This window comes from Bos taurus, chromosome 17, assembly GCF_002263795.3.
Source record: "Bos taurus isolate L1 Dominette 01449 registration number 42190680 breed Hereford chromosome 17, ARS-UCD2.0, whole genome shotgun sequence".
NCBI classification, from domain to species: Eukaryota; Metazoa; Chordata; class Mammalia; order Artiodactyla; family Bovidae; genus Bos; species Bos taurus.
In genome coordinates this window covers 53223256-53248607 of record NC_037344.1, presented here as the reverse complement: position 1 = coordinate 53248607, position 25352 = coordinate 53223256, and the positions used below count along the sequence as shown (strand labels likewise).

The following is a 25352-nucleotide window of genomic DNA, read 5'->3' as shown; positions in this document are numbered from 1 at the left end:
GTGCCCCAGACTTGGGCATCGCCTGCTCTGCGCCACCCGTGGTCCCAGGCTCCCCTAAAGAGGAGGGGCATCGGCATCCGCTTACCAAAGGCGGGACTCTGACAGCTCATGCCAGCAGTCCAGAAAGGGAAACCATCCTTTGCTCATTTGCTTGGCAATGGTATAAGCGTGGTGGCGTCTGTGCCCAGGTGGGCGGCCTGGACACGGAGCGCTCAGGCAAGGACTTGAGCCACTGTCCTTCACGTTCAGGGCCAGGGGAGTCACTGCTGCGGCCAGCCCAATTCTACCCGTTTCAGCTCCATCAGGGTGCTCTAGGTTTTGATTGTCACGGAAATGGTCACTCCCAGCTAAGTACACAAAACAGACAACCACAGTCCTCACAAACGTGCTCATACATGTGAGCAGACAACACCTAGACACGGGCACACCCGCACACGCAGGCACACTTACACACTCACACACACCATGCACACCACGCACACCACACCCATACCCATGCACCACACACTCATGCGTACACCGCACACATGCCCCCGAGACACACCTGCTCACTGCACACCACAGTAAAGACACACACACACACCCATTCACCTTGTCAGTAGGACAGGCCTGGAATGAAGCGCTCAGAAGCCCATATGCCTGCCTTGCTGCCTCCGCCCTCTGAGCCTGCTTCGCCAGTAGGACTTTCTTTGAGTCTTAAAAAAGATGCTAAGTGCCCCAGGAGGGGGATGAGTTTGGGGTGCAGGAGATAGGACCCACGCCTGGGCGTGGGAGCAGGCCCTGGAAACCTCACAGGCGCTCCCTGGGCGGCGGCTCTGCTTGGGCAGGTGGCCCAGGGCGGAGGGCCCATGGCTCCAGGGCGATTCCCCTGAACACAGCGCCCTCCGCCTGCCGTGCCTCACGCGGGGCCGCTCCCCACGCCTCGGCTCCTCAATGAACCTTTGTCCGTCTGGAGCCTGTTAGTTTTGGCTCCTAGCAGCCCGTGGAACCAGGCCCAGATCCCAGGAAAAGCCAATGGAGACCGCTCTTTTGAAGAAAAAGAGTCGGAGTCCTGGAAGAGAGACCAGTCTAGCATTATTCACTCATTCGCTCATGTAAGAAACCACTTATTCACCATTATCCTCGTATTTGGATCTAGGGCACAGAACCGACTTGTGCACAAGTTTCGTATCTGCTCATGTGATGAATTGCCTTCTGTAATTAACTGGAAGCCCTGTAAGGCTTTGGACTGTACCTGGTCTTGTTCCCTTGTTTATTTTGAAGAAAAAAAAAAAAAAATATATATATATATATAAAAAATACATTCCTATGTTATATTTGAGCAGTAGAAAACAACAGTAAACAGTGAAAACTTAACTCACCGACTGAGGCTCCTTAATTCTTGATTCAGCTCTCCAAAGGAAATCACTGTTTCCTGTTACCTGTTTTCTTGTGTGTCTTCCCTGAGATTGACTGGACATTTTCTTCCCTCCTTTCCTGTGTGTGTGTCTGTGTGCACGTGTCTTTTGAAAATACAAATGGTGGCCACGCTGTGTATCTTCCACCTTTTCTTTTTTTCTTTCCCACTTAATACATCTTGCAGATCTTGCTGTTTGTTAGGTACTTAGTGTTAGTCACTCAGTCATGTCTGACTCTGGAACCCCATGGTCTGTAACCCGCCAGGCTCCTCTATCCATGGAATTCTCCAGTTAAGAAGATTGGAGTGGGTTGCCATTTCCTCCTCCAGGGGATCTTCCCGACCCAGGGATCAAACCTGGGGCTCCTGCGTTGCAGGCAGATTTTTTACTGTCTGAGCCATCAGCACATGTAAATGTTTGTTGTTCCCAGCCTTTTCCTCCCACCGACAGGGCTGTAGTTTAATGTCTTCTATTTATGTCTTTGTGTCCGTGTGCAGATGGGTCTGGAGTAGAGTCTACTCCTAACCATGGGATTGGGAGTTGGGGGGATGCGCATTTGAAATGTTGATACACAGTTGGCCACTTGCCCTCCGAAGGTCACAGTTGTTTTTGCCCCTCATCACATCCCGTCCCTGGTGCCAGTGTAACCATCACTCTCGCTTACCAGAATTCTGAGCTGACTGGGAAATCAAAGTGGAGTCAGTTCACAGCAGCACTGTTCACAATGGCCAGAACATGAAACAACCCAAATGTCCGTCAGCAGATGAAGGAGTAAACAAACTGCGGTCTCTCCATCCAGTGGCACGTGATTCAGCCATGAGAAGGGAGGAAGCACTGACACATGCTGCAGTGTGGGTGAGCCTCGAAACTATTGCGCAAGGTGAAAGAGCCAGAGTCACAAGGCCGCGTATTTTATCATTTGGTTTATGTGAAATGTCCGGAGGAAACAAATCCACAGAAACAGAAAGTAGATCATAGTTGCCAGAGGCCAGGGGAGGAAGTAACAGGGAGTGACTGCTATGGGTACAGGGCTTCCTTTTGGGGTGAGGAAAACAGCACTGAAACCAGCAGTGATGGTTACATGGCATTCTGGACAGACTTCATGCCAGTGAACTGTGCATTTTAAATGGTCAAAGTGGTAACTTTGATGCTACATATATTGTCAGTTCAGTTCAGTCACTCACTCGTGTCCGACTCTCTGCGACCCCATGAACCGCAGCACGCCAGGCCTCCCTGTCCATCACCAACTCCCGGAGTTTACCCAAACTCATGTCCATCGAGTCGGTGATGCCATCCAGCCATCTCATCCTCTGTTGTCCCCTTCTTCTCCTGCCCCCAATCCCTCCCAGCATCAGGGTCTTTTCCAGTGAGTCAACTCTTCGCATGAGGTGGCCAAAGTACTGGAGTTTCAGCTTCAGCATCAGTCCTTCCAATGACCACCACAAAAAAAGGTTCAGCAGATGTTGGCCAAATTATCCCCTGTATCGTTGATCAAGCTGCGGACGTGACTTGTCAGGGAACCCCAGACTGTCTTTCTAAGCAGCCCCAGGCAGCCCAGAGCTAGGAGAGGCCTCCCCCACCCCAGGCTCGCTCTCTAGGCGTGGAATGGGAGGGACATGGGCCCTCAGGAGACAGCTTGTCCCCAAGAGGAAAGAAGGGGCTGCAACCCCCATGCCAGTCCCTTCTTCTACAGTCTTTAGCACACCAACTCACCCTCCCTGAGGAGGAGACAGATCTAGGAATGTGTTTTTGTTTTTTAATAAAAATTTTTTGAAGTACAGTTGACTTACAATGTTACATTTAATTTCTGCTGTATAGCAAAGCGACTCAGTTATACACACACACACACACACACACACACACACACACACACACACACATATATGTATTCTTTTTCGTATTCTCTTCCATTATGGTTTATCTCAGGATATTGAATATAGTTCCCTGTGCTATGCAGTAGGATCTTGTTTATCCATCCTGTCTATGCTAGTTTGCGTCTGTTAATCCCAGACTCCCAGTCCTTCTCTCCTCCACTCTTACTTCCCCGATGGCAACCACACATCTGTTCTCTGTGAGTCTGTTTTTCTTTCATTCATGGATACGTTCATCTGTGTTGTATTTTAGATTCCACATGTAAGTGATGTCATATGGTATTTGTCTTTCTGACTTACCTTCGCTTAGTATGATGATCTCTATTTGCATCCATGTTGCTGAAAATGACATTTTAACGGCTGAATAACATTCCACTGTGTGTATGCAGCACGTCTCCTTTATCCATTCATCTGTTGATGGACATCTAGGTTGTCTCTGTGTCTTGGCTATAATAGATAGCGCTGCTGTGAACACTGGTGTGCGTGTCTTTTCAAATGCTAGTTTTCTATCGGGGTATGCCCGGGAGCGGGATTGCCACGTCACGTGGGCCTCTGTTTTTAGTTTGTTTCCTGAGGAACCTCCATGCTGTTTTACATAGTGGCGGTGCCGATTTACACCCCTCCAACGGTGTACGCAGGTCCCCTTTCTCCACATCCTCTCCACGTTTATTATTTGCAGACTTTTTAATGATGGGCATTCTGACTGGTGTGGGGTGATACCTTATTGTAGTTTTGATTCGCATTTCTCTAATAATTAATGGTGATGAGCATCTTTTCATGTGCCTAGTGGCCATCTGTATGTCTTTTTTTGAGCAGTATCTATTTAGATCTTCTGCCCATTTTTTGATTAGGTTGTTTGGTTTCATTTTTTGTTGTTATTAAATTGTAGGAGCTATTTGTGTATTTTGGAAGTTAAGCCCTTATCAGTTACATCATTTGCAGATATTTTCTCCCAGTCCTTAAGTTGTCTTTTTGTTTTGTTTATGGTTTCCTTTACTGTGCAAAAGCTTGTAAGTTTGATTAGGTCCCATTTATTTATTTTTGCTTTTATTTCTATTGCCTTGGGAGACTGACCTCAGAAAACATTGGTACGATTTTTGTCAGAGAATGTTCTACCTATGTGCTTTTTTAAGAATTTTATGATGTCTTATATTTAAGTCTTTAAGCCATTTTTGAATTAATTTTTGTGTGTGGTGTGAGGGAGTGTTATATTTTCATTGATTTATATGCAACTGACTTTCCCAGCACCACTTGCTGAAGAGGCTGGCTTTTCCCCCTTGTGTATTCTTGCCTCCTTTGTTGAAGATTAATTGCCCATGGGTGTATGGGTTTATTTCTGGGCTCTGTTCTGTTCCATTGATCCATATGTCTCTTTTTGTGCCAATACCATGCTGTTTTGATTACTGTAGCTTTGAGGTATTATCTGAAGTCTGGGAGGGTTATGCTTCCTGCTTTGTTCTTATTCCTCAAGCTTGCTTTGGCAGAACTGGGTCTGTTATGGTTCCATTAAAATTTTTAAGATTATTCTAGTTCTGTGAAAAACGGCATGGGTATTTTGATAGGTAATGCTTTAAGTCTGTAGATTACTTTGGGTAGTATAGGCCTGGGAACATTTTGCCAGTGGGATTCCAGGAAGCATGAGGAATGGTGAAGAAGTAATACCTTACAAGCAAATATGGTTGCATGACCAAATGAATGGACTCCACCACTGTCTGGGCCCTATCTTGGAGCCTGTGCCTGCTTTCTTTTGCAGAGAATGCTCTGACCAGGAGTTCAGAGCTCCCTGGAACCAGCAGAACCCCAAATCCCCACCTCAGTTTCATCCTTACCCGTTCTTAATGCCAGCTCCTGTCTGTGCAAGGCTTGTATTTTAATTTTCATTCCAAAGCAGTCTCTTGCCATCCTGCCAGAGAATTCAGTTTGCCATTCCACTCAGCAGCAGTTTCGAGAGAGAGTTTGTTGTGCTGTAGACTTCCTGCCTGGTGTCATGAACCTGTCTTCTAGGAAGGATGGCCGTGGTAGGGGGTGTGTGAAGACTTTTCTTTATGGAAAAGTTTAGCATTCACTTAGTCATTCCATATTTAATCACACCTCCCACCTGCCAGGCACTGTGCTCGGATGAGTCAGACCCAGACCCTGGCCTTCGCAGAGTCAGATTGGGAGAGTAAGGGGTGAATCCAGGGTCCCTGTTCTAACCAGGAAGCCCTGGTGTTGGTGTGGGGGGTGATGTTTAAGAAGGCAGGGTTGGGAGGTAAGGCCAGAGGAGGTCTTTTGTTTATGGAGGGCGAAACCAGTAGTCTCGGAGATTTTTTTTCTTTTTTACATTTTAAAATTTTATTTGTTTGTACCAGGTATTAGTTGTGGCACATGGGATCTTTGATCTTCATTGTGGGCATGTGGGATCTAGTTCCCTGACCAGGGATGGAACCCGGGGCCCCTGTATTGGGAGAACAAAGTCTTAGCCACTGGACTACCAGAGAACACCTCAGAAATTTTAATAATGTGTTTCTGGTTACACTTTAAAGAAGGAATATAGCAGAACCCTGAGTTAGGCGAAGAAGCATCCCAGCCAACTGTGTCTGGAAGCCGAGTTAAGCTAGGGTGGGGTTTTGGGGGGAGCAGAAGTCTGCCCATGGGTGCTTTGTGGGAATCCTGCTCTAGGGATCCCTGCCAAGGAACTGCCCATTAGAACTCCGTAGAGCAGCCTGTCTTATACATTCCATGGGAAACTAGACTTGGGGTGCCTCCACAGGAAGGGCCCCCGCCCTTGTCTGTGGGTGCCTGCGTGGGGAATGTCTCCTGTCCTCATCGAGGGTTAGCAGTGACGTCACATCAAAGGCGGGAGAAGCCCTTTCCATAAGGAAACATCTAGATGTGTGTCCCGCATTTTTCTAACACTTTGCATGTGCAGTTGAGTTGCCGTGTGTGGGTGAGTGTCCATCAGCCATCGCCTCTGCTTTCACCCTCTCCACCTCTCTGGGCGGTTTAGGTTTTAGTTTTGGTTTCAGACTTAACTTGTTCGTGTCAGCTGAGCGCCGCCTATCGGCTGTTGAGGTATTACAAAAGCCTAGGGTGATGGGTGATAGCCGTTGGACATAAGGAGTGAACATCCCTAGGGTAGAAAGAGGCAGACGTCTAGCAGTTTGGGGGGAAGAAGATGAGAACCCGAGAGTTACTTTATCAGAGTGGGTTTCTAGCCTCCAGGGTCTGACCTCTCTCTGAATCTTCCCACCCGTTTCATGGTCAGTAATTGAAGATGTCGGTGTCATCTGACTTCTCTAAGGCGCTCTTATGCTCTCATCAGCCACTACGTAAAGTAAGGGTGGGTTTATATTTAAGCCTGCTGGTTTGTTTTGTGGGTTTTTAAAAAAATATTCTTTCGAGGTTATGAAGAATGTGTCTTAAGAATGTGGCTGCGCGTGTGTGCATTTAATCCTTCTTAAAACGCTCTGGAGGCAATGGTATTATTGTGATTTTACCCAGGCAACTGGCATGTCAGAGGAGTTTCGTGGCTATAATAGTTCACTTCTAGTATGCAGTTGCACCACAGAGACTCAGAAACACCAGGCTGCTGGCTGTTGAATGTGGGTGACAGCTGAGGTCGAAGTGCCTTTGGACTGGGGGAGCAAAGGCAGAAAGGCATGTGACTGGCTTAAAGCCCCTGACCCTTTGCACTGAGGCTGCTGCTGTCTGTCTGACCCTCCAGTTCTCAGAGGACTTGCTGTGATGTTTTCTTTGTGGGGTTCTCAGCCTTCTCTCCGACAATCCACAGCCTGGCCTGGTGCTGGGTTGGAAGATGGGGCATGAGATTTGCCAAGAGCTTCTGATGAAGAAACCAGGTGTTCAGGTTTGGGGAGCGTTTATTACTTAGGCGCTCTCTTTGAAGACCCCAGCTGTTGTGACTGCTGGCACATCTCTGCTTGTCACATGGCCTGTGAGTGGCTTTGGAGAAGGGGGCAGGGCTGTGGCCTGCAGTGATGTAGAACTTACAGAACCCCTTTTGGTATGGACCAGAAAGAGTGCCTTGCCCATCTCAGCCATCTGGAGAGGGGAAGCCCTATGCCAGCGGCTCAGAGGTGGCTCCTGGCACAGCCCGTGGAAAACCAAACCATCTGAGCAGGCTGTGCCACCAGGGAGTGTCCCTTGCCTGCCACCAGCTTTGTTGGCAAAGGCTCTTTAACTCAGTCAGTGAAGGATTATTGCACGAGCCCCTGTGTTGTGCTGAGTTCGGTGCTGGGTGGTTAGGGTGGGGATACTAGAAGGGCCCTCCCCTGAGAAGCTGCACTTTGGCGGCCGGAGGTGTGGAGACACATTGCTGTACAGGGAGTGGATGATTGTGTCCTTGAGGTGTGAACAGCGCTCAGAGATCCTGAAGGGGCTGGCAGCAGCCTGGGAGAGGCCAGTGCCGGCTTGGAGGAGATGGTGTTTGAGCATCACTTGGAAGGATGAGCAGCTGGCCAGGGGCAGAGTGAGCTCCGTGAAGAATGGGGACTGCCAGTGCAGGGGCCTGGAGGCAGGAGAGGGCCCTGCGGGTTCTAGGGCCAGTGGGACATTTGTGTGCCTGGATCGTCAGTGCCTCCTGGGGACTGGTGGTCGAGACCAGGTTCAAGGAGCCTGGCTTTCCTTCAGTGGTCAGCAGATTTCTTTTTTCTTCCCCCCAGCTTTGTTGAAATAAAATTGACATGTAACATTAAGTTTAAGGTATACAGCATGGTGATTTGATACACGTATAAGGTCAAATCCACAGAATTTTAGCTTTTAATTATGGAAAAATTTGAAGATATGCAAAAGTCAACAAAATGAGATAGTGAAAGTGACTTTATATCCTATTGAGCCTAGCCTGTGGCTTGTATGGATTAATCCAGAATCTTGAGGCCTGGAGTGATGGGGTGGCACATTTCATTGTCAGAGAAACCACTGAGTGTCCCCCTCCTCATTTTACCTTTCAGTGGGAAGTTGGTGTCTCCGAAGTGGAAGAATTTTAAAGGCCTGAAGCTCCAATGGAGAGACAAGATCCGGCTCAACAACGCCATCTGGCGGGCCTGGTACATGCAGTGTAAGTGCTGAGTGGCTGGACCCACGACCCTGTAGGTTCTGCCACCGAGAGGCCTGTGCACCTTGGGGCCTGGAGCCGGGTCTTGGAACCCTGTGTGTCAAACAAAAGTCTCTCTCGGGCAATCTGCGGAGACAGGAGAACCAAGCCAAATCCAAGTGTCCGCAGGAGGCTCAGTGTTGTAAGGCAGAGGGGAAGGGTTGGGTGTACAGCTGAGGGGTGACATTTGGAGAGTCAAGGAACAGTCCCCGTTTTCAGCGGGCCTGAGAAGGTGCAGGCCCAGGCCATGGCCTGTGTCCGGCTGGCGTGGGTGCTGGGGGGTCTGGTGATTCCTGCAGGAGACCGGCATGCCGGGGGTCCCCTAGGCTCAGGCTGGTGTTTCCTCTTGATCGGGCAGACTCCCTTTCTCGCCCCCACATCACTGAGAGAGTCTTTCCCTTTGACCTGGACCCTTTATTTCCCCAAATCTCTTTTTCCAAGAGGAGAGCACTTCAGGATCCCCCCAAGGGGTGGGGTGTAGACAGCGGGGCAGGGCTCCTCGGTGACAGCGTCTCACCCCGCCCCGCCCAGATTTGGAGAAGCGCAAGAACCCCGTGTGCCACTTTGTTACTCCACTGGACGGCTCTGTGGAAGTGGACGAGCACCGCCGGCCCGAGGTACTTGGCAGTGATGGGCCCTCACTCGGGAGAAGGAGGTGACTCACGAGGGCCGGGCCGAGGGCTGGGTCCCTACAGAGGAAGGCTGCAGGGCAGAGCACTTGCGTCCTGGTGGCTGTTATCCCGTGAGATGCGACGGCGATGTGGGGGCACGTGGCCCCTGATACCCCGCAGAGGCTCCCCCTTCTCAGGCCAGGCTGATCCAAGGACTTGGGGCTTCCTCCAAACAAGACTTACCCTCTGCTTTCCTTTAATGTCGGCGCGTCTCTGGAAGTCAGCTGGGGAGGCGGTGGGGGGACAAGGCAGACATCTTTAACCACTGAAGAGTGACCTCCAGATCTTTATATACTGAGAGGGAAAGATGGTGAAGACATAGTAAATGAAAAGAAGCAAGTTGCCCAACAGGGTTTTAGTATCTTCAGGTTAATTTTTGGAAGCATGTATCTGTGTGATTATACATGCATAGGAAATGTCTCAAAGGATATTCAGAACTCGCACTTGTGGGATTAGTGTGAGGAGGAGAGAAGACTCCACTTTCACTTTCTTCTCTTCTGTATTGTTTTAGTTTCATCCAAGCTTGTCTTACTGTTATGATGAAAAGGGGGAAACTTGGAAAGTAACCTAACACAAGACAGCTTGGAGCCAAGGGACACAATCTGGTATCAGACGGTGGTAAAGAATCTCATCACTTTTTAGGTCTGGTAATAGTATTGTATTATTCACTGTGGAGATTCTTCACTGTCTAAGACACATAGTGAAGTATTTTAGGTGAAATTATATGACATTTATGATAGGATGTCTGGGACTTGCTTTAATATTCTGCAGCCATCAAAAGAAACGAATGTGAAAGTGAGGTGGTCTCGCTGAGGCTGTCGTGATTCCTGGTCACCAGAATTCAGAGATAACTGTGGAAGGGGCTCCCGCCCTGCATGGTGGGGAGGTTGAGCTGGACCTTGGAGGTCCCTTTCTGCCGGAACCTTCTGTGACTGGCTGTTTCTTTTCACCCTTTGGCAATGTGGTGGAGCCTCAGGGCATTTGAGAGCTAGCCCGAGTCTCTGGCAATTCCTCCAGCTCCCGGATCTCTGTGCTCCTCCCCTGCCGAGCACTTTATCTGAGCCCTACTCCAGTCCAAGCTCTGGACCCTGGGCCCCCAAAGTCCCCTAGGTTATCTTGGGGGGTAAGATAACCTAGTGAAAGCTCACCTTCACTCAGAGGCTGGGCATGGCCCAGCAGAGGCCGACACACTCTGTGGATGAAGCCGCAGGCAAGCAGCCGGCGACTCAGAGCTGGATTGCCTGGGCCTGACGTCTGGAGTCAGACGCTTGTTCGCTGGCAAGGTGAGCTCTGCGAATAAAACCCAACACCGCCTCTTCCCTCTGCCCTGCGTCTCTCCCACAGGCCATCACCACGGAAGGAAAGTACTGGAAAAGCCGCATAGAGATCGTGATCCGGGAGTATCACAAGTGGAGAACCTACTTCAAGAAAAGGGTATCTGGAGACTTCCCTGGTAGTCCAGTGGCTAAGACGCAGTGCTCCCCAGGCAGGGGACCCGGGTTTGATCCCTGGTCAGGGAGCTATATAGATCCTACATGCCACAACTGAGACTCGGTGCAGCCAAATACATTTGAAAAGGACTTCCAGCCCATATTTACTCAGTACACTGACCCCTGATGCTCTGGCTCAGAGCTGTCAACCCATTGCCCACTGCCCCCCACCATGGCCCCTGCAGCCCATCGTTCTATCCCAGCCCAAGTGGTGACCTGCTTTGGTTGTGTGAGCTTTGTTCTCAGTCTGTCCAGCTTGGGGCTGGGGCTGTTTATTCTGCAAACGCTGGTCAGGAATCTCTGAGCCCAGCTTCAGCCTGGGGATGACAGGAGCAGGATCCTTCTCGCCACCTTCCTCCCAGAGAGAGAAGGCCTAGATGCTCTGAAAGTGATCCTCTTCTGGGGAGAGAGGCTGAGGGCCTTGTCCCCTCTCTGGGCCTTGGGGGACCACCTTGTCCCTCTCTCCTTTCTCCACAGCTCCAGCAGCACAAGGATGAGGATCTTTCCAGCCTGGCCCAGGTGAGCAAGTGTGGGGGCCGTGAGGACCCTCACGGGACCTGCCCCTTTACAAGAAACAGCAGTGGTGTGGGTGGCCCAGCACCACAGCAGAAGGTGGTGGGGACATGGACTCTCCCTGGGGCCAGAAGAGGGACATAAAGGAAAGAAGCCAGTTCTCTGCAGGTCCCGTCCCCTGGCCTCGTCTTTTACCTGGCAGCCCTTGCTGCTCTGAGAAACTGGGCCACGTATCTCCCCAGCGTGACTTGACTGAGAACTTGCAAGTCACCGGTGCCTGTTTGGCTTTTCCTTCCCCTGTTGGTGGTAGGACGATGACATGCTTTACTGGCACAAGCACCGGGACGGCTGGAAGACGCCAGTCCCCATGGAGGAGGACACGCTGCTGGACACGGACATGCTCATGTCGGAGTTCAGCGACACCCTCTTCTCCACACTCTCCTCCCACCCGCCCGTGGCCTGGCCCAACCCCCGTGAAATAGGTAACCCGCCCCCAGACCCTTGATGGAAAAGGGTACCATCTCCACCCCAGGAGGAGTCCCCAGGGCAGGCTCCTCTTTGGGTCCATCCCTGAGCCTCTGTCGCTTGTTTGGGGGGAGTGCTGAGGAGAAGGCGTGGCCGACCTTGCTGTGTGGGGGCCCCATCGAGCCTATGGTGCTGCTGCCAGGGAACAGTGGGGGGTTTGGTCTGAACGACTTCACATTTCTGATCCTGTCCCCTCACCTGAGGACATGGGCCTGGGGCCAGTGACAGGGCCTGAGACTCACTCTCGAGAAAATCACATGCACTCCAGTTGCTTGGCCTCTCACCTCAGAGCTTGCAGCCATCCAGTTAACCCTCCGGGAGGAGCCCACAGATGAAGTCAGCACCGAGGGGTCTCTGCAGAGCTGTTCACAGCACAGCGTCTGCTCCCAGATACTCACTCAGTTTACCTTTCCCCTGCAAACTCACTTTCTTTCCCACCCTCTGAGGGTGGAGAATGCCCATGAACCCCCCCCCCCGAGAAATCCTAGCCCAGGAGAATGCGAGTAGGGCCAGGGAGATCCAATCTGGTCCCCTCATACATTCCCACAACATGGACTGAGAAGGTCAAACAATCCCTCTGTCTCCTTTTTATTCTAACAGCGCACCTGGGAAACGCAGACATGATTCAACCTGGGCTGATTCCATTGCAGCCCAACCTGGACTTCATGGACACCTTTGAGCCCTTCCAGGGTGAGGACTTGGGGCAGAGAGAGAGCTTGCGTCTCCCTTTGCCCAGGACAGAGTGGGCCGGGCTTCCCTTTCATAGAGGGGAACTGTTAGAATGGGCCAGGAAGCGGTCTTAGAATTCGTCCAAAGCTTGCTTTTTTTTGGTAGTAGCTGCAAGGCAATGGCACCCCACTCCAGTACTTTTGCCTGGAAAATCCCATGAACGGAGGAGCCTGGTAGGCTGCAGTCCATGGGGTTGCTAGAGTCGGACACGACTGAGCGACTTCACTTTCACTTTTCACTTTCATGCATTGGAGAAGGAAATGGCAACCCACTCCAGTGTTCTTGCCTGGAGAATCCCAAGGACAGGGGAGCCTGGTGGGCTGCCGTCTATGGGGTCGCACAGAGTCGGACACGACTGAAGCGACTTAGCAGCAGCAGCAGCAGCAAGGCCTGCAAGTGTTTCTCAGCCTGCGCGTCCCAGAGCCCCAGGTTCAGCCTTGACTGCAAGCAGTTCCCCCTCTGGGCAACAGGGGGCGCTGGCGACACAGCTGCCGCCTTGCGGTTCCCTGCAGTTATAAATGATCCTCGAACTCCCGCAGTCCTTAAACACCGAGGCCTGGGGCTGTTTCAGAGCCCACACTGGTTGCCAGCATGTACAACTCCAATCAGAGGGCCTGTTTCAGCAGAGTTACCTCGGTGCGGGGGGAGGGGTGCCCTCTGGCCATGGCATTCCTCTGGGTAAGGTGGGGTTCAGTGCCCAGTTTGTTTGGATCTTAATTCAGTCAAATGGCAGGCACAGAGCTCACAGGCCCCCGATGTTGTCTTTCAGACCTTTTCTCTTCCAGCCGCTCCATTTTTGGCTCCATGCTGCCTGCACCCGCCTCAACGCCTGCACCAGATCCCAACAGCCCACCTGCTCAGGTAGAGGGAACTTGGGGAAAGGGAAAGGGCACCGGGCTTCCAGTCATTAGACCTCTGCAGCAAAGTGCTAGGGGTTGCTCGATCCGGTGCTGGACTCACACATAATGTGTAGAGAAGTTATTCTAGCCCTCCTAGAGAGCGTCTGTAGGTGTCCACAAGGTGGGAGACAGTCTCAGTAAATGCTGCTCCCCCCTAAGGCCCCAGATAACCTGTGTGTGGCAAGCTTCGTCTTGACCAGTTAAGAAAGGACCAGTGAAATTATCTTTCAATTAAAAATAAATAACTTTTTTTTTGAAAAAGAAAGGACCAGTGAGATAGCAAAGAAAAATGTGGTTGCTAAGAAGTTCCTCGTATTTCTTTTCCTTTTTGCTACGCACTCAGCACAAGTTGGCTACCAGGAGCTGGGGCCGCTGAGCTGAGGGAGGCCCGGCTGGTTGCCCTTAAGAGGCTCTCAGTTAGTATCCAGTTAGTGTGCCCTGGCCCCCGCTTCTTCCATCTGGCTCAGGGAAGAGCTTCTTCTATGGTGACCGACAGCCGAACAATTGATTCCTTATAGCATTTCCCTTTTAGGAAGACGTGACCTCCCTAGAAGGTGATATGAGACAGCGTCCTGGGGGAGCCTCCTGAGCAGCTGCTAGCCAGGCTGCCCCTGCTCTGTAACAGAAGATAGCAGGGACTTTGGGGGGACCCCGCCGGACTCCAGGAACAGGATATCCCCAGGCTGTGAGCCAAGTGTGTGCAGACAGTCACTGTGTCTGAGCCCTGTGTTATCACTGAGTCCCCAAAGGAAACAAGACCCCTGCTGGCATCCGGGGAGACCCAGCTCCATGTCCCCCAGATTAGGAGTCCTGGGCCTGGGAGATGTCACCTCTGTCCCTTCTGCCCAGGGCTGGGTCCCAGGCACACGGTGTACGTGTCGGGCTCCGTGGCGTGTAGCGCTGGAGAGTGGCGGTGAGCTGTGTGACTGTAGCATTCGTTGCTCACTTCTTCTCTTCCTTCCTCAGGAGAGCATCCTGCCAACCACTGCTCTCCCTACCGATCTCCCCACCGCAAGCCTCCCCGACAGCTTCATCGCACCCCCCGCAGCCGCTGCCCTGGACCCCACGAGTGGGCAGGGCTGTGAACACCCGCCCCAGCCTGGGGACCCTTTCATGCAGCCGGCAGACCTGGGTCCCTCAGCACCGCCCCTGAGTGGCCCCCAGCCGTACCTGCCCGTGTTCACCTTGCCTTTGCTCTCGCCCAGCCCCGCCCCGCCGCCTCCTTCCCCCGTCTTGCCATTAGGCCCCCCTCCCGCCACTGCCCTGAACCCCCCAACTCCCCCCACCTTCCTGCAGCCCCAGAAGTTTGCCGAAGCTGGCAAGTCGCCCTCCGTCATCACCCACACGGCCTCCGCCACCCTCACCCACGACGCCTCTGCCACCACCTTCAGCCAGAGCCAGGGCCTCATTATCACCACGCGCTATCCGCCCCCCTCCGGGTCCCCCTACGGCCTGGCGCTGTCTCCCGTCACCCGGCCGCCAACCGTCGGGCCTCCCCAACCCCGTTTGACTTTTGTGCATCCCAAGCCTGTCTCCTTGCCTGGGGGGAGGCACAAGCAGCCCCCCAAAATAGTGCCTGCTCCCAAACCAGAGCCGGTGTCTGTGGTGTTGAAGAACGCTTGCCTCACCCCAGGTGAGTCAGGTGGGGGAAGGCAAGTGTGACCCCCCCACCCACCCCCAGGACATTTCCTGTCCCTGAGGCTGACAAACTCGTGACACACACACGTCATGATCTTGGAAGCAGAAGGTTGTAAAAGACGATGTGTGTAGATCGAGTCTGTTTTCTATTCTGTGGTGTTCTTCCAGTCTCAACCCAGTGTGGGAAAAAACGTGGCCCTGGTCATCTCTTGCCTGGGTCTGTAATCTGTCCCCACCAAGGAGAAGTTGCAAAAATCTAGCATTGTCTCTCCATGCCCTACAGTGAGGGGTGGCGTCTCAGTGGCAGCAGAGGGGTCGTGTGCTGCTCCTGAGGCTCCCCCCGCCCAGCCCCCATGCGGCCTGGCTGGCCCAGGTTCAGTACCCGCGTCAGGAGCAGGCGCACAGCTGGGCCTCACCCTCACCTCCCCTTGTTCCAGCAGCTGCCTTCCCAGGCCAGCCGCAGGCAGTGATCATGACATCAGGCCCTCTGAAGAGAGAAGGGATGCTGGCTTCCACCGTGTCCCAGTCCAACGTGGTCCTCACGCCTGCTGCCCTCACCAGGGTGAGTGGCCGAGACAGGCCCTCAACATCTTATGATCCCGGGTGGCCCTCACGCGGCCTAGCTGTGCTCGGAGTGACCTCCCTCCTCCACGTCCCCTTAGGCTCCTGGAGTCGCAGAGTTCCCCAGCAGCATCCTGGTGACCGACCTCGGCCCTGGCCCGGGTAGCCAGCACGCCCCCGTGTCCCGGCTCTTCCCTCCCGACTCCCTGGTGAAGGGCGAGCAGGGCCCACTGCACGGGGGCATTGCCCAGGTCCCTGCCACAGGTGCCGGTGACTCAGCTCTCCGCTTGGACCGCTTGGGACCGCGTGAGTGGAGTAGGGGGCCCACTGCTGGACCGGGGAGGCTGCCGCGGGTACCTGGGTGGAGCCTGGGCTGCCAGGCCGGGCGGTGAGGGATCCAAAACTGCCGGTGGCCTAGGCTAAGTGCAGGATCAACGAGGGATAGCCGCTAGCACCTTGTGGTGCCAGCAGCTTGTGTGCTCATGGGGACACCACTCAGCCTCCTTCAGAAGGGCCTGGCTCTGATGGGAACGTCCCTGTTGGTCTGGGGGTCGAGACTCTGTGCTGGCACTGCAGAGAGTGCAGGTTAGATACCTGGTCAGAGAACTGAGATTCCACATGCCATGCCAAGAAAGATTTAAAAAAATTTTTTAAAAGACCAGGCTCTGAGCTGCCAGTCCTGATCCACAAGAGGGCCTGGGTGGTCCTCGTTGATGGTTTTCAGAAACTGCAAGCCTGTGGTTGCTGTGGCCGCGGGAGCCCCCAGCCTGTCTGGGTTTGGCTGGTTGTCCCTGGCCTGTGTGCTGGCAGCGTACCTCGGGAGCCCCCTTCCTGCCTCCCCGGCTTGGACTTCGGTTGGTGAGATGGCCGGGGTAGGACTGATGTTGCCCAGGGAGGTCTGAGAGGTCTGGGAAATGATGTTCCCAAGACTCTGCTGCTGGTGGGGGCAGGTGGGGGGCGTTGGGGAGGGGTGGAGCCAGATGCCACCTCAGAGAGGGAGACCAGAGTGTCTTCCTGTCTTAGATACAACCAGCGTGGCTAAGCCCTCTGCCGAAGCATCTTTCTGAAGTGAAGAGGAGAACATGATGAGCGGGGAGCTAGCTCTCTGCTTACAGGGATCAGACAGGGACTCGTCCAAGGACAGGTTTTAAAGAATGAGGACCCTCGTCCGGGAAAATACAGACGCAGACTGGCTGTGGGTTGGGCCTGAAATGCCATGTGGGGGCTCGGGAAAACGTCACCTTGTCCACTGAGGCGGATCACCAGAGGTTAGAGCCGTGCTGGAGGCTTGAGAGCAGGGTAGGGAGGAGAGCAGCGTCAAGGCATCCGCGTCAGTGCTGTGAGGCGGGGCTGGGAAGGGCTTCCTGGGCGCAGCTCCTGAGCTGGGGCCACAGGCTTCCTCCATGGAGTTATTTATGGGTACAAGAGTTCATTTGTTTTCCTAATTAAAAGATTTCTGGGGTGGGTAAAATTGAAAAAAGTATAAGAAAACACACACGTAGAGTTCAAAGAACAGGTAGCCCAGGGTGAGCACCAGAGCCTTGCAGACGTGGAGGGGCCCCTGGTGCTCTGGGAGGCGGGCCTCTCTCTTTTCCTAGACCTGTGACTGCTGCACCCGGCAGGCCTAGCCAGGACCACCCCGCTGCCCCCCGCCCCCAGATGCTGGCAAGGATTTGCCTAGTTTTTGCTCTGGGCTGCCATGAGAGGTTGAGGGTGGGTTTCCCTTTGTGGGTGAGTCCCCACGCGGCTGGCACAGCCTGGTCCCTAAGGGGAATTTCTGCTCTTCCCAGGTCGGGACTGCCCGAACTCAGGGCAGGCCTCCCCGTGCGCGTCCGAGCAGAGCCCTAGTCCTCAGTCCCCCCAGAACAACTGCTCAGGGAAATCGCCTGCAGACCCCAAAAACGTGGCTGTTTTAAAGGTACCTCTTGGGTCTTGATCCCCTCGGAAGGCTGGGGAAGCAGGGAGAAGCGTATCCAGGGGCCATGGGGACAGCTGCGTCCCTGCTGGAGACATACTGGGAAGCCCCATGGGCTTGACAGGGGTCCCACACCTGAAATGGGGACATTCACCGCTTTGCCCTTGAGCATGTTGCCTCCTCCCCGCCCCACCTGCCCCCAGCCTTGAGGTGACAGTGGCCCCGAGCTCTGTGGAGCAGGGGCTGGCAGCTGCCACAACCGGGTCTGAGGTGTGGGGGTGGCCAGGAAGGGCCGGATCTGCAGCACCAGGCCCTCGCTGTGCTCTGTTCTGTAGGGATGGTTTTCTAGCCCCATCTTGTCGCCTCCTGGCTCCTCCTGGAGCCTCTTAGCTCCCTGTCACCCCCTCCTTCCACATAGCTCTCTATAGAGAATCTGAGCAGCAGGTGGGGATGGCAGGGGGGGGCCTGTGGCCAGTGACGGGCCGATTCCCCAGCAGAACCGGCAGATGAAGCACATCTCAGCCGAGCAGAAGAGGCGCTTCAACATCAAGATGGGCTTCGACACCCTGAACAGCTTAATTTCCAACAACACCAAGCTGGTGAGTGGCTGTGGGGGTCGGGGGAGAGGGTGGGCAGGGCGGGGACCGACAGGACCGGCACGTGGGGGCACCTGGTGTGCTGCGCGCTCTGACCCGGCCCCCTCGCAGACCAGCCACGCCATCACGCTGCAGAAGACCGTGGAGTACATCACCAAGCTGCAGCAGGAGCGCAGTCAGATGCAGGAGGAGGCCCGGCGGCTTCGAGAGGAGATCGAGGAGCTCAACGCCACCATCCTGTGAGGCTGGGCCTGGGGAGGGGGTGGGGTGGAGGGGGCTCGTCCTCCCCTCGCTCTCTTGGGCCTGCCCGCTGGATCCCCAGCCCCGCAGAGCTCCCCTGACTCTTGCTGTCATTTCAGCTCCTGCCAGCAGCTGCTCCCTGCCACGGGTGTCCCTGTCACCCGGCGCCAGTTTGATCACATGCGAGACATGTTTGACGAATATGTGAAAAGCCGGACCCTGCAGAATTGGAAGTTCTGGATTGTATCTTTGAGTTTTCTTTGCTCATTCCCCCCATCCCCACAACCCGTGACCTGAAACGGTGACACTGACCCTTCGGTTCCTTTAGAAAGAGGCTCTCTAAATAGTTGTCATTGAGTTTGTCAAGACAGGTAATGCTAGTTTCTGTCTCAAGAGAGACAGGGGCCCGGCCAGGCCTGCAGTGTTGGAGGGGGCTGTCCTTGGTGAGTGTACTGGCTGAGGGCTTCCCAGGGACACAGAACAGGCCTGCTTTGCACTGCCGAGTCCTTGAGAAGGGAAGAGGAGGCTGGAGCCGCTGGTGGGAGCAAGGAGGTGGGATCTGCTCTGACACGTCCCGGCATCAGCTCTGCCCTGCCACCTGAAACGGGCTCACAGAGTGACTGTGTGGCAGAGCCTGGATTTGAAGCTGGTTCCCTCTGGGCTGTTCTTTGGGTTTGTACCACATGCCCTTGACAGCTGTTAATGAGGCAGGGATGCCTGAGTGCTGGGCTCTGTCCCTGGGGCCCAGGCCTCCCAGCACTTGGCCTTCCAGATGGCAGCATGGCCCTTACGGGGGATGGCTCTGGCCCTGTCAGTCTCCACCCAGCCTCCGCTGTGCCCCTGAGTGCACAGTGGGGACACACGCGGGGTCGGCCGCCACACCCCCGGCCGTGGGACTGACAGGCTGAGGAGGGGTTCACAGGAGAGGAGGGCTGCGGGGGCAGGGGTATCTATGTGTGCGCTCCTGGGCGGGTTCTACAGGAAGAGATGACCGACAGCAGCTCCAGTCCCCCCTTTGCTCTGGTCCCTGAGTGGAGCTGGGACAAGTCAGAACCTCTGTGGTCAGTGGCAGGTTCCTCGGCATCAGGCTGAGAGTGGGGACTGAGGTCACAGCCTGAGCGCAGGGACGATTAGGGACATCTCTCCCCACCCTTCCATCCCCCTCCCCAGCTGTGCACAACACCCTGCCAGTCCCGAGGGGTGTCGGTCACGGGCACACCTGTGACTGGACTCCGCTCTCGCTGCGCTGGCTTATGGTTTCTTTAACCCAAGCGCCGTGCAGTTCAGCGTCATCATCAAGCCGCTGTTTGAGTCCTTCAAGGGCGTGGTGTCCACCAGCAGCCTGGATGAGCTGCACCGGACGGCGCTGTCCTGGCTGGACGAGCACTGCTCCCTGCCCATCCTCAGGCCAAGTGAGTGGGGGCTGCATGGGGGGCGTTGTGGGGCCGTGGGGGGCTTAGCCATGGAAGCGGCTGCAGAAATCCCAGGCTCCACCATAGTTGGTCTGCACGCACCTGAGGCAGGAAGGTGAGGCCCTGCAGGTGAGGGGGTGCCTCCCAGCGCCTCGCTCGGCTTTCTGCCGTCTCCGTGTGTCCGTCTGATGATCAGACCCAGCTTGTGTTTGTTGAGCAGCTGCTCTTCCCCTGGCCTTGTGTCAGGTGTTTTCAGGCACACTTTCATGTTCAGCTCTTTTCATAAGGACCAAGGCTGTGTGTCAGGTCACAGGGACAAGTAGGAACAGCTCAGGGTGTTCCCCACTCTCCTGCAGGGTGGCAGATAGGATCGGGCATCATCTTAAAGGCAGAGGTGTGAGTGTCCAGACCGCAGCAGAGGCTCCCCTGGGGTTTGTGCCTCTCCTGGTTTGGGGGGCCCTAAGGATCGCCCCTCGGGGTGTACACGTGTAACTGCATGTTCTGTCTCTCGGGCTCAGAGCTGGCTCCCCCAGGCCACATCTGCAGGCTCCCCCTTCTATCTTGCAGCCGTGCTGAACACCCTCCGGCACCTGAGCACCACCACGTCCATCCTGACAGACCCGTCCCAGCTGCCCGAGCAGGCAGCAGAGGCCGTCAGCAGAATCAGCCAGAGAGCCGGGGAGTCCTAGCAGCGCTTAGCGGGCACGCGGCCACGTGGGATGCCGAGGAGACCCTTCCCCGCCTGTGGAGAGGAGGCTGCGCCCCTCACCTCTCCCGCTTCAGGGCCTCCTAGCCTCCCTGCGACTGTGGCCCTGGCCGCTCCAAATGCCGCGCTCAGGTCTGAAGCAGGTTTGGGTTCTGCCAACAGCAATAGCCCAGCTCTGGGAACCCCTTGCTGTGAACTCTGACTCAGCGACCTCAGTCACTGACCTCCCCTCACCTCAGAGAAGCCCAGATGAAGGGAAACGAGGGGACGCCGCCCCTCCCTGTCCTGTCCTGCTGGTGGGTGTCGGGGAGATGGGGGGGCCTGGCAGCAGTGCAGGGAGCCGACGGGCAGGAGGAGACCTTGCCCATTCCCCCAAGTTAGGACGCGTGAGGGTCCTTCCCAGCTGCTGTCTGGGATGCACCCTCCTGTCACGTCTCTTGCACCCCTGGGCTGTTGGAAGGTCTCCTCCTTCCTCCCCCAACTCTGACCTAATAGAGCGGATGTTGGCTCGGGCTTCGCAGGGCTGGGAAACCCTACAGCACATGTGTGCAAAGCAGTGGGTATGTGTGCCCCAGAGGATAACGAATGCGCCAGTGATGCGGAGCTGCTTCAGTCCTGGAGGTCCCCCGGGCGGTGCTGTGGTCTGTTTCACAAGTGGATTTGGTTCCACTTCACATTGCGGCAGCCACGATGGCACCAGCCCGGATTTCACATGGTGGGGGCTCAGCCAGGCCCTGCCCGCTCATGCCCCACCTGCTTCCAAGCCAGGAACAGCCGTGCTCGATGGACACCGCTAGCCCTGTGGGTGCAGCACGTGAAACACCAGGCTCCGCAGTGCTGCCATCGACCGGGTCCCCTCAGCTGGATTGTCCAGCCGGGAGCCCCAGCCCGTCCATCCCAGTTCCTGGACCAAAGACGCCAGCACCCCGGCATCTGCCCTGTCTTGTGTTTGGAGGCAGAAATTGGTCGACGCAGAGCTCCGAGGTGGCTGCCTCGGAGCTGTCTCCAGGCGGCTCCGGATCAGTCAGGAGTTGAAGTCCGCTTTGGTCCAGGTGGAGGACTGTGGGGCCCGCAGGCCGTTTCCGAAGGTGGGAGTTACACCTGGAAGGGTTCGGAGGAGGGGGCCCGTGCTAGTCCTCCTCTCGCCGCGTCTGCGGGAGCAGTTCCAGGCAGAAGGATGCTCTCTAACACTCAGGAAGCCCAGCCAGGGCTACCTCCTCATTGAAAGAATGTGCTTTTCACGTCCTGCTGTGAAGTTCAGAGGCCGGCAGGCTTCCCCGTCAAACTCTGTCCTCCCTGCCCGAGATGGAGACCTGCCTGAGCAAGGGCCAGGCCAGGAGTCCTGCTGGGCTGGGCAGAGCTGTGGTGGGGGCTGCTGCGGGCCGCCCGCTGAAGCTTGGATCCTTTCGGAGGCTCCCACTGGCTCCTGGAGGCCTGTGGAAGGTGCCCTGGGGGCAGCCCCACCTCAGCCTCCGCTGGTGGAGGACGGAGGAGGGTCCTCCCCGGGTGGCCGGCCATGCCACTGCCTCCGGTCCCTCATCTGTGCGCCGGCCCTATCAGGAGCGCCCCGGCGGCCCCCTCTGCCTCCCCAGAACACGTGTTTACAGGCCTTCGGATGGCTCTCCTGAGGGGCGGGCACAAGACAGGCTGGGCCAGCCCTGCGTGTCCCCTGGGAGGCGGGATGAGAGCTCAGCCTCCCCCCGAGTGGACACGAGGTCTCCCTCCAAGGGGGAAGAGCACTGCGAGGCTCGAAAGGAAAACAAAGGAAAATCAGAGACGTTCCCGGCCACGAGGGGCTGCAGAGGGTCCTGCGCTCAGCCGCGTCCCTGTTCCTGTGCCTTCGTCAACCGCGTGGGCGGCCGTGGAGCTCGGCCCAGCCACGACCTCTCTGAGATCAATAGCTTTCTCCCCACCCCATGTTGGGAGTCTTTTTATTTTTATTTTTTTTTAGCTCCATGGGATATAAAATTGGCCTCTTGCTTCTTTGGCCTACCTCTCCTGCCCTTTGGCTGATTTAATGTTCACGATTCTGTTTTTTAAATATTTAAAGCTGTTAGGTTGTATGAAGCATTGAAGGGCGCGTGTGCGTGTGCGTGTGTCTGTGTGTGGGCACGTGCGGGTGTGTGTGTGCGGTGTGTCCCAGCAGATGGTTAACTCGATGCATGTTTTGTTTTGAGATTTACTTAAATCCATTTTTCTTGGTGCTCACCAGTATCACGGCTATAGGGCCACAAAGCTGTATTTTTTAACACAGACACAATTGTTTCTTGCTCTGGAAGTTTTCTTGTTTCAGAGTCTTGCCCACTGAGTCTGGCCGGACGGGGGGTGGCCCTAGCTTTGACCCTTGTCCTGGGGTCCCCAGCCGGGGTGCGGGAACCCCCAGGGCTGCTCTGCCAGCTGCCTCCAGTGAACGCTCTGATTTGTTTACACTCCCTTTCACCCCACCTCCTATTTCTTCTCCCATAAAAGAGACTTAAAAACGCTGATTTTGGAGGATACAAAAATCAGTCTGAAAGAAAAAAAAATGCGTGCCTGGCACAGTCTCTGAAAGTGTTTCTGTGAAATCTTTCTGTGCCATCAGCTCCCTTCCTACCGCTGGTTGCCCTTTGACGACAAGTGGGAAATGCAGGGAAAGAGCGGGGCTTTCTGAGGTCGGCCGGCCCATCGCTGCCTCCGTCTCAGGCAGGTTAGACATCAACCGGTCACCCCACACGCACACCCAGGAGGCCCCAAACCGGCAGGCGGGTGCTTTCCGGGGTCTTCAGGGCACAAGGGAAGGGTCCTGTCATCAGGAGTCGGTGCTGATGTGAGCGCCGGGTCTCGTTGGGGAGGGGTGGTGGGCGCCACAGGTGACCCCATGCACTCGGCTCCCTCCACTGTGTCCTGGCGACCCAACCCCACCTTCCCGGCCAGACAGAGGTCTGCTCTCTAGGTTCTCTCGCTCCGGGTAGTGGGAAGAGAAACTTGGATTCTGGGGATACGTGGCACTGCAGGGTGTGGCCGACCCCCTTGTCGCCCCCAGGTGAAGGGATGCAGTGATCTTACAGGCCCCCCTACCAGGAGGGTGTGGTCCCAGACAGCGCCCCTGCATCCTCTCAGCTCGGGCCTCCCCTCTGCGCTCCTGGAAGAATCCTGAGTGGCAGGCTCGCTGTTATTGTCAAGGTGGTCACCGGTTTTCACGGTGCAGCTAAACGAGGGCTTGTCGGGGTGGAGCCGGGGTGGTGGGGGTTCCCGGGGGGCCGTCTGCATGGGGCCTCCTGCACACTTGCGCAGCATGGACCTGGCCCAGCGCTGGCTGAGCTGCCCACCTGGGTTCTTTTATCTCGTCTGGTAGGCGGGCTTAGAACAGCGCCCACCGGAGCAGCTCTGCAAAGTGCCTCCCAAGTTGTGAGCCTGCCCAGAAAGGGGGCCGAGGCGCCCCGATGTGGGCGAGGGAGCAGCAGTGGGCCGTGGTGTTTGGCTCTGTGCTCCAACGCCTCATATCTTAAAAGAGGATTTTCACCTCGCCTGAACATGAGGCAGGAGAGCAAGGGTGGAGGAGCTTCAGCCTTAGATACGTCATACGTGTCAGTGGTTGCCATGGCCTTAACCCACCTAGCAGACGGGTTTGGGTATCGGAGGGGCTCCAGGAACAGAGAGAAGCCTTACAACCCCCCAGGTGCCTCCACACAGATCACCTGCCCGATTTTCTTTTCCTTCTAAGGGACTTGGCCTTCCCTACTCACCACTCGGCAGGGGGTTTGCTGTTTTCTGTTGAGGCTTATGAGAAGTCAGCCTTTGAGAAAGAAAAGGGAACTTTTCCTGTTGATTGTTGGCTTTGTGTGTGTGTCTACACATGTGTGCTTGCACAAGCCTGTGTGTGTGTGTTTACTCAATGGAATTCTATTTTTGTGAAATTTCTTTACGATTATGTAGCAAAATTCACCTCCATCCCTCAGTCAAACTTTTGGTTCCAGAATCAACCCTGGGCATCGCTCTTTTGAAGAATTCTCTCCTGGGTTTCTAAAATAGAGATGGGCCTCCCTCAAGGGCCGAGGTGGGGGAAAGGGTCGGGAGAAACTGAAGTCTGATGGTGTTCCATTGAGTCGACATCCGGAAGCTACAAGTAGGAAGGGCTCCACCCGGGAGCCCCGAAGCCCAGGCTGTTTCTCACGAGGGAGGCGGGCCGCGGCACCCGGCGCCGCTTTATCTGAATCTGTTCACACCACTTGTTTTGCTTGTGTAACGCCACGGCTGAAACAGCACCTTCTTTTCCTTTCTCGGGTTTCATCTCACGGTGTAAATGGTCCATTTTTTTTTTCCCCCTGTTGTGCTCTCCGGTGACTGTGTCAGAGCTCCCCACCCAGGAGACAAGTCACCCCTCGTGGGCAGAAAAAGCAAAACCCAAGAAGAGTGTTGTTCATCGCAGCCTCCCTCAGGCCTGCGCCACGCTGAGCTCGGTCGTTGATGCTCTGCTGTCGAGAAGCACGGTTCCACCAGCTGTATCCAACACTACAATGCAGCTCCAAAACTATATTTGCATCCAAGACAATAAAAAGCCGTATTTTTGGAAAAGCCTGTGACGTGTGGTCTTTGCTAACCCGGTTGGAGCAGTGGAGGAGGTGATAAAATGAGATGGGGGCAGAGGGGTGCCCGCCCCTGGCTCGCTCGTGCTGGCTTTCCCAGGTGGACAGAGCCCAGAGGTGCTTGAACAAAGTGCCCGTTTGCTCACATGGCGCTTCGGCGAACAGCAGCCACCCTGGAGTCTTCATAGGGTGGTCGTCAGGGTCACATGAAATCACGAATGTCCAGCTCCCAGAAAGCGCAGATTGCCACCAGCATGGCCAGCCCCAGGCCAGCACCCAGCGGGGATCTACGTCATCATCACACCCCAAGGGGCAGGGGCCTCCCTGTTGACTGTCGACCCAATACCATACACGGAAGATGCTGGAAAGTTGACCAGCAGAGATGTCCCTTTGTTGTGCTGAGAACTTTGATGATTTCTGCTTAATCTAAAAGCCCTTCTTTTTGCCCTCCCATCTTCCTCTGCCCATGCCCAACCCTGCCACCACCCCTTCCCCCCCGCCCCAGTTCCTTGTGCTTGGGCAGCGTGACTCT

The 25352-nt window shown here is 55.2% G+C and overlaps 1 protein-coding gene across 5 annotated transcripts in view; it reads left to right on the top strand.

The window, feature by feature from the left end:
• Positions 1-24809, top strand: part of MLXIP (MLX interacting protein) — a 60720-nt gene extending 35911 nt beyond the window's left edge. The window contains exons 2-17 of one of the 5 annotated variants that reach the window (NM_001369916.1): positions 8218-8324; positions 8892-8977; positions 10376-10465; positions 10999-11040; positions 11345-11516; positions 12160-12249; positions 13058-13149; positions 14154-14820; positions 15266-15387; positions 15488-15692; positions 17177-17304; positions 17799-17900; positions 18009-18136; positions 18257-18380; positions 19420-19549; positions 20117-24809. In NM_001369916.1, coding sequence (NP_001356845.1) covers positions 8218-8324; positions 8892-8977; positions 10376-10465; positions 10999-11040; positions 11345-11516; positions 12160-12249; positions 13058-13149; positions 14154-14820; positions 15266-15387; positions 15488-15692; positions 17177-17304; positions 17799-17900; positions 18009-18136; positions 18257-18380; positions 19420-19549; positions 20117-20238 — 2407 coding nt within the window. In that variant the 3' untranslated portion in view covers positions 20239-24809. Of the gene's footprint in view, positions 1-8217; positions 8325-8891; positions 8978-10375; positions 10466-10998; positions 11041-11344; positions 11517-12159; positions 12250-13057; positions 13150-14153; positions 14821-15262; positions 15388-15487; positions 15693-17176; positions 17305-17795; positions 17901-18008; positions 18137-18256; positions 18381-19419; positions 19550-20116 lie in introns of all 5 variants that reach the window. The other 4 variants (XM_024977495.2, XM_024977494.2, XM_024977493.2 and 1 more) reach the window with 4 other exon arrangements.
• The last annotated feature ends 543 nt before the right edge of the window (positions 24810-25352 follow it).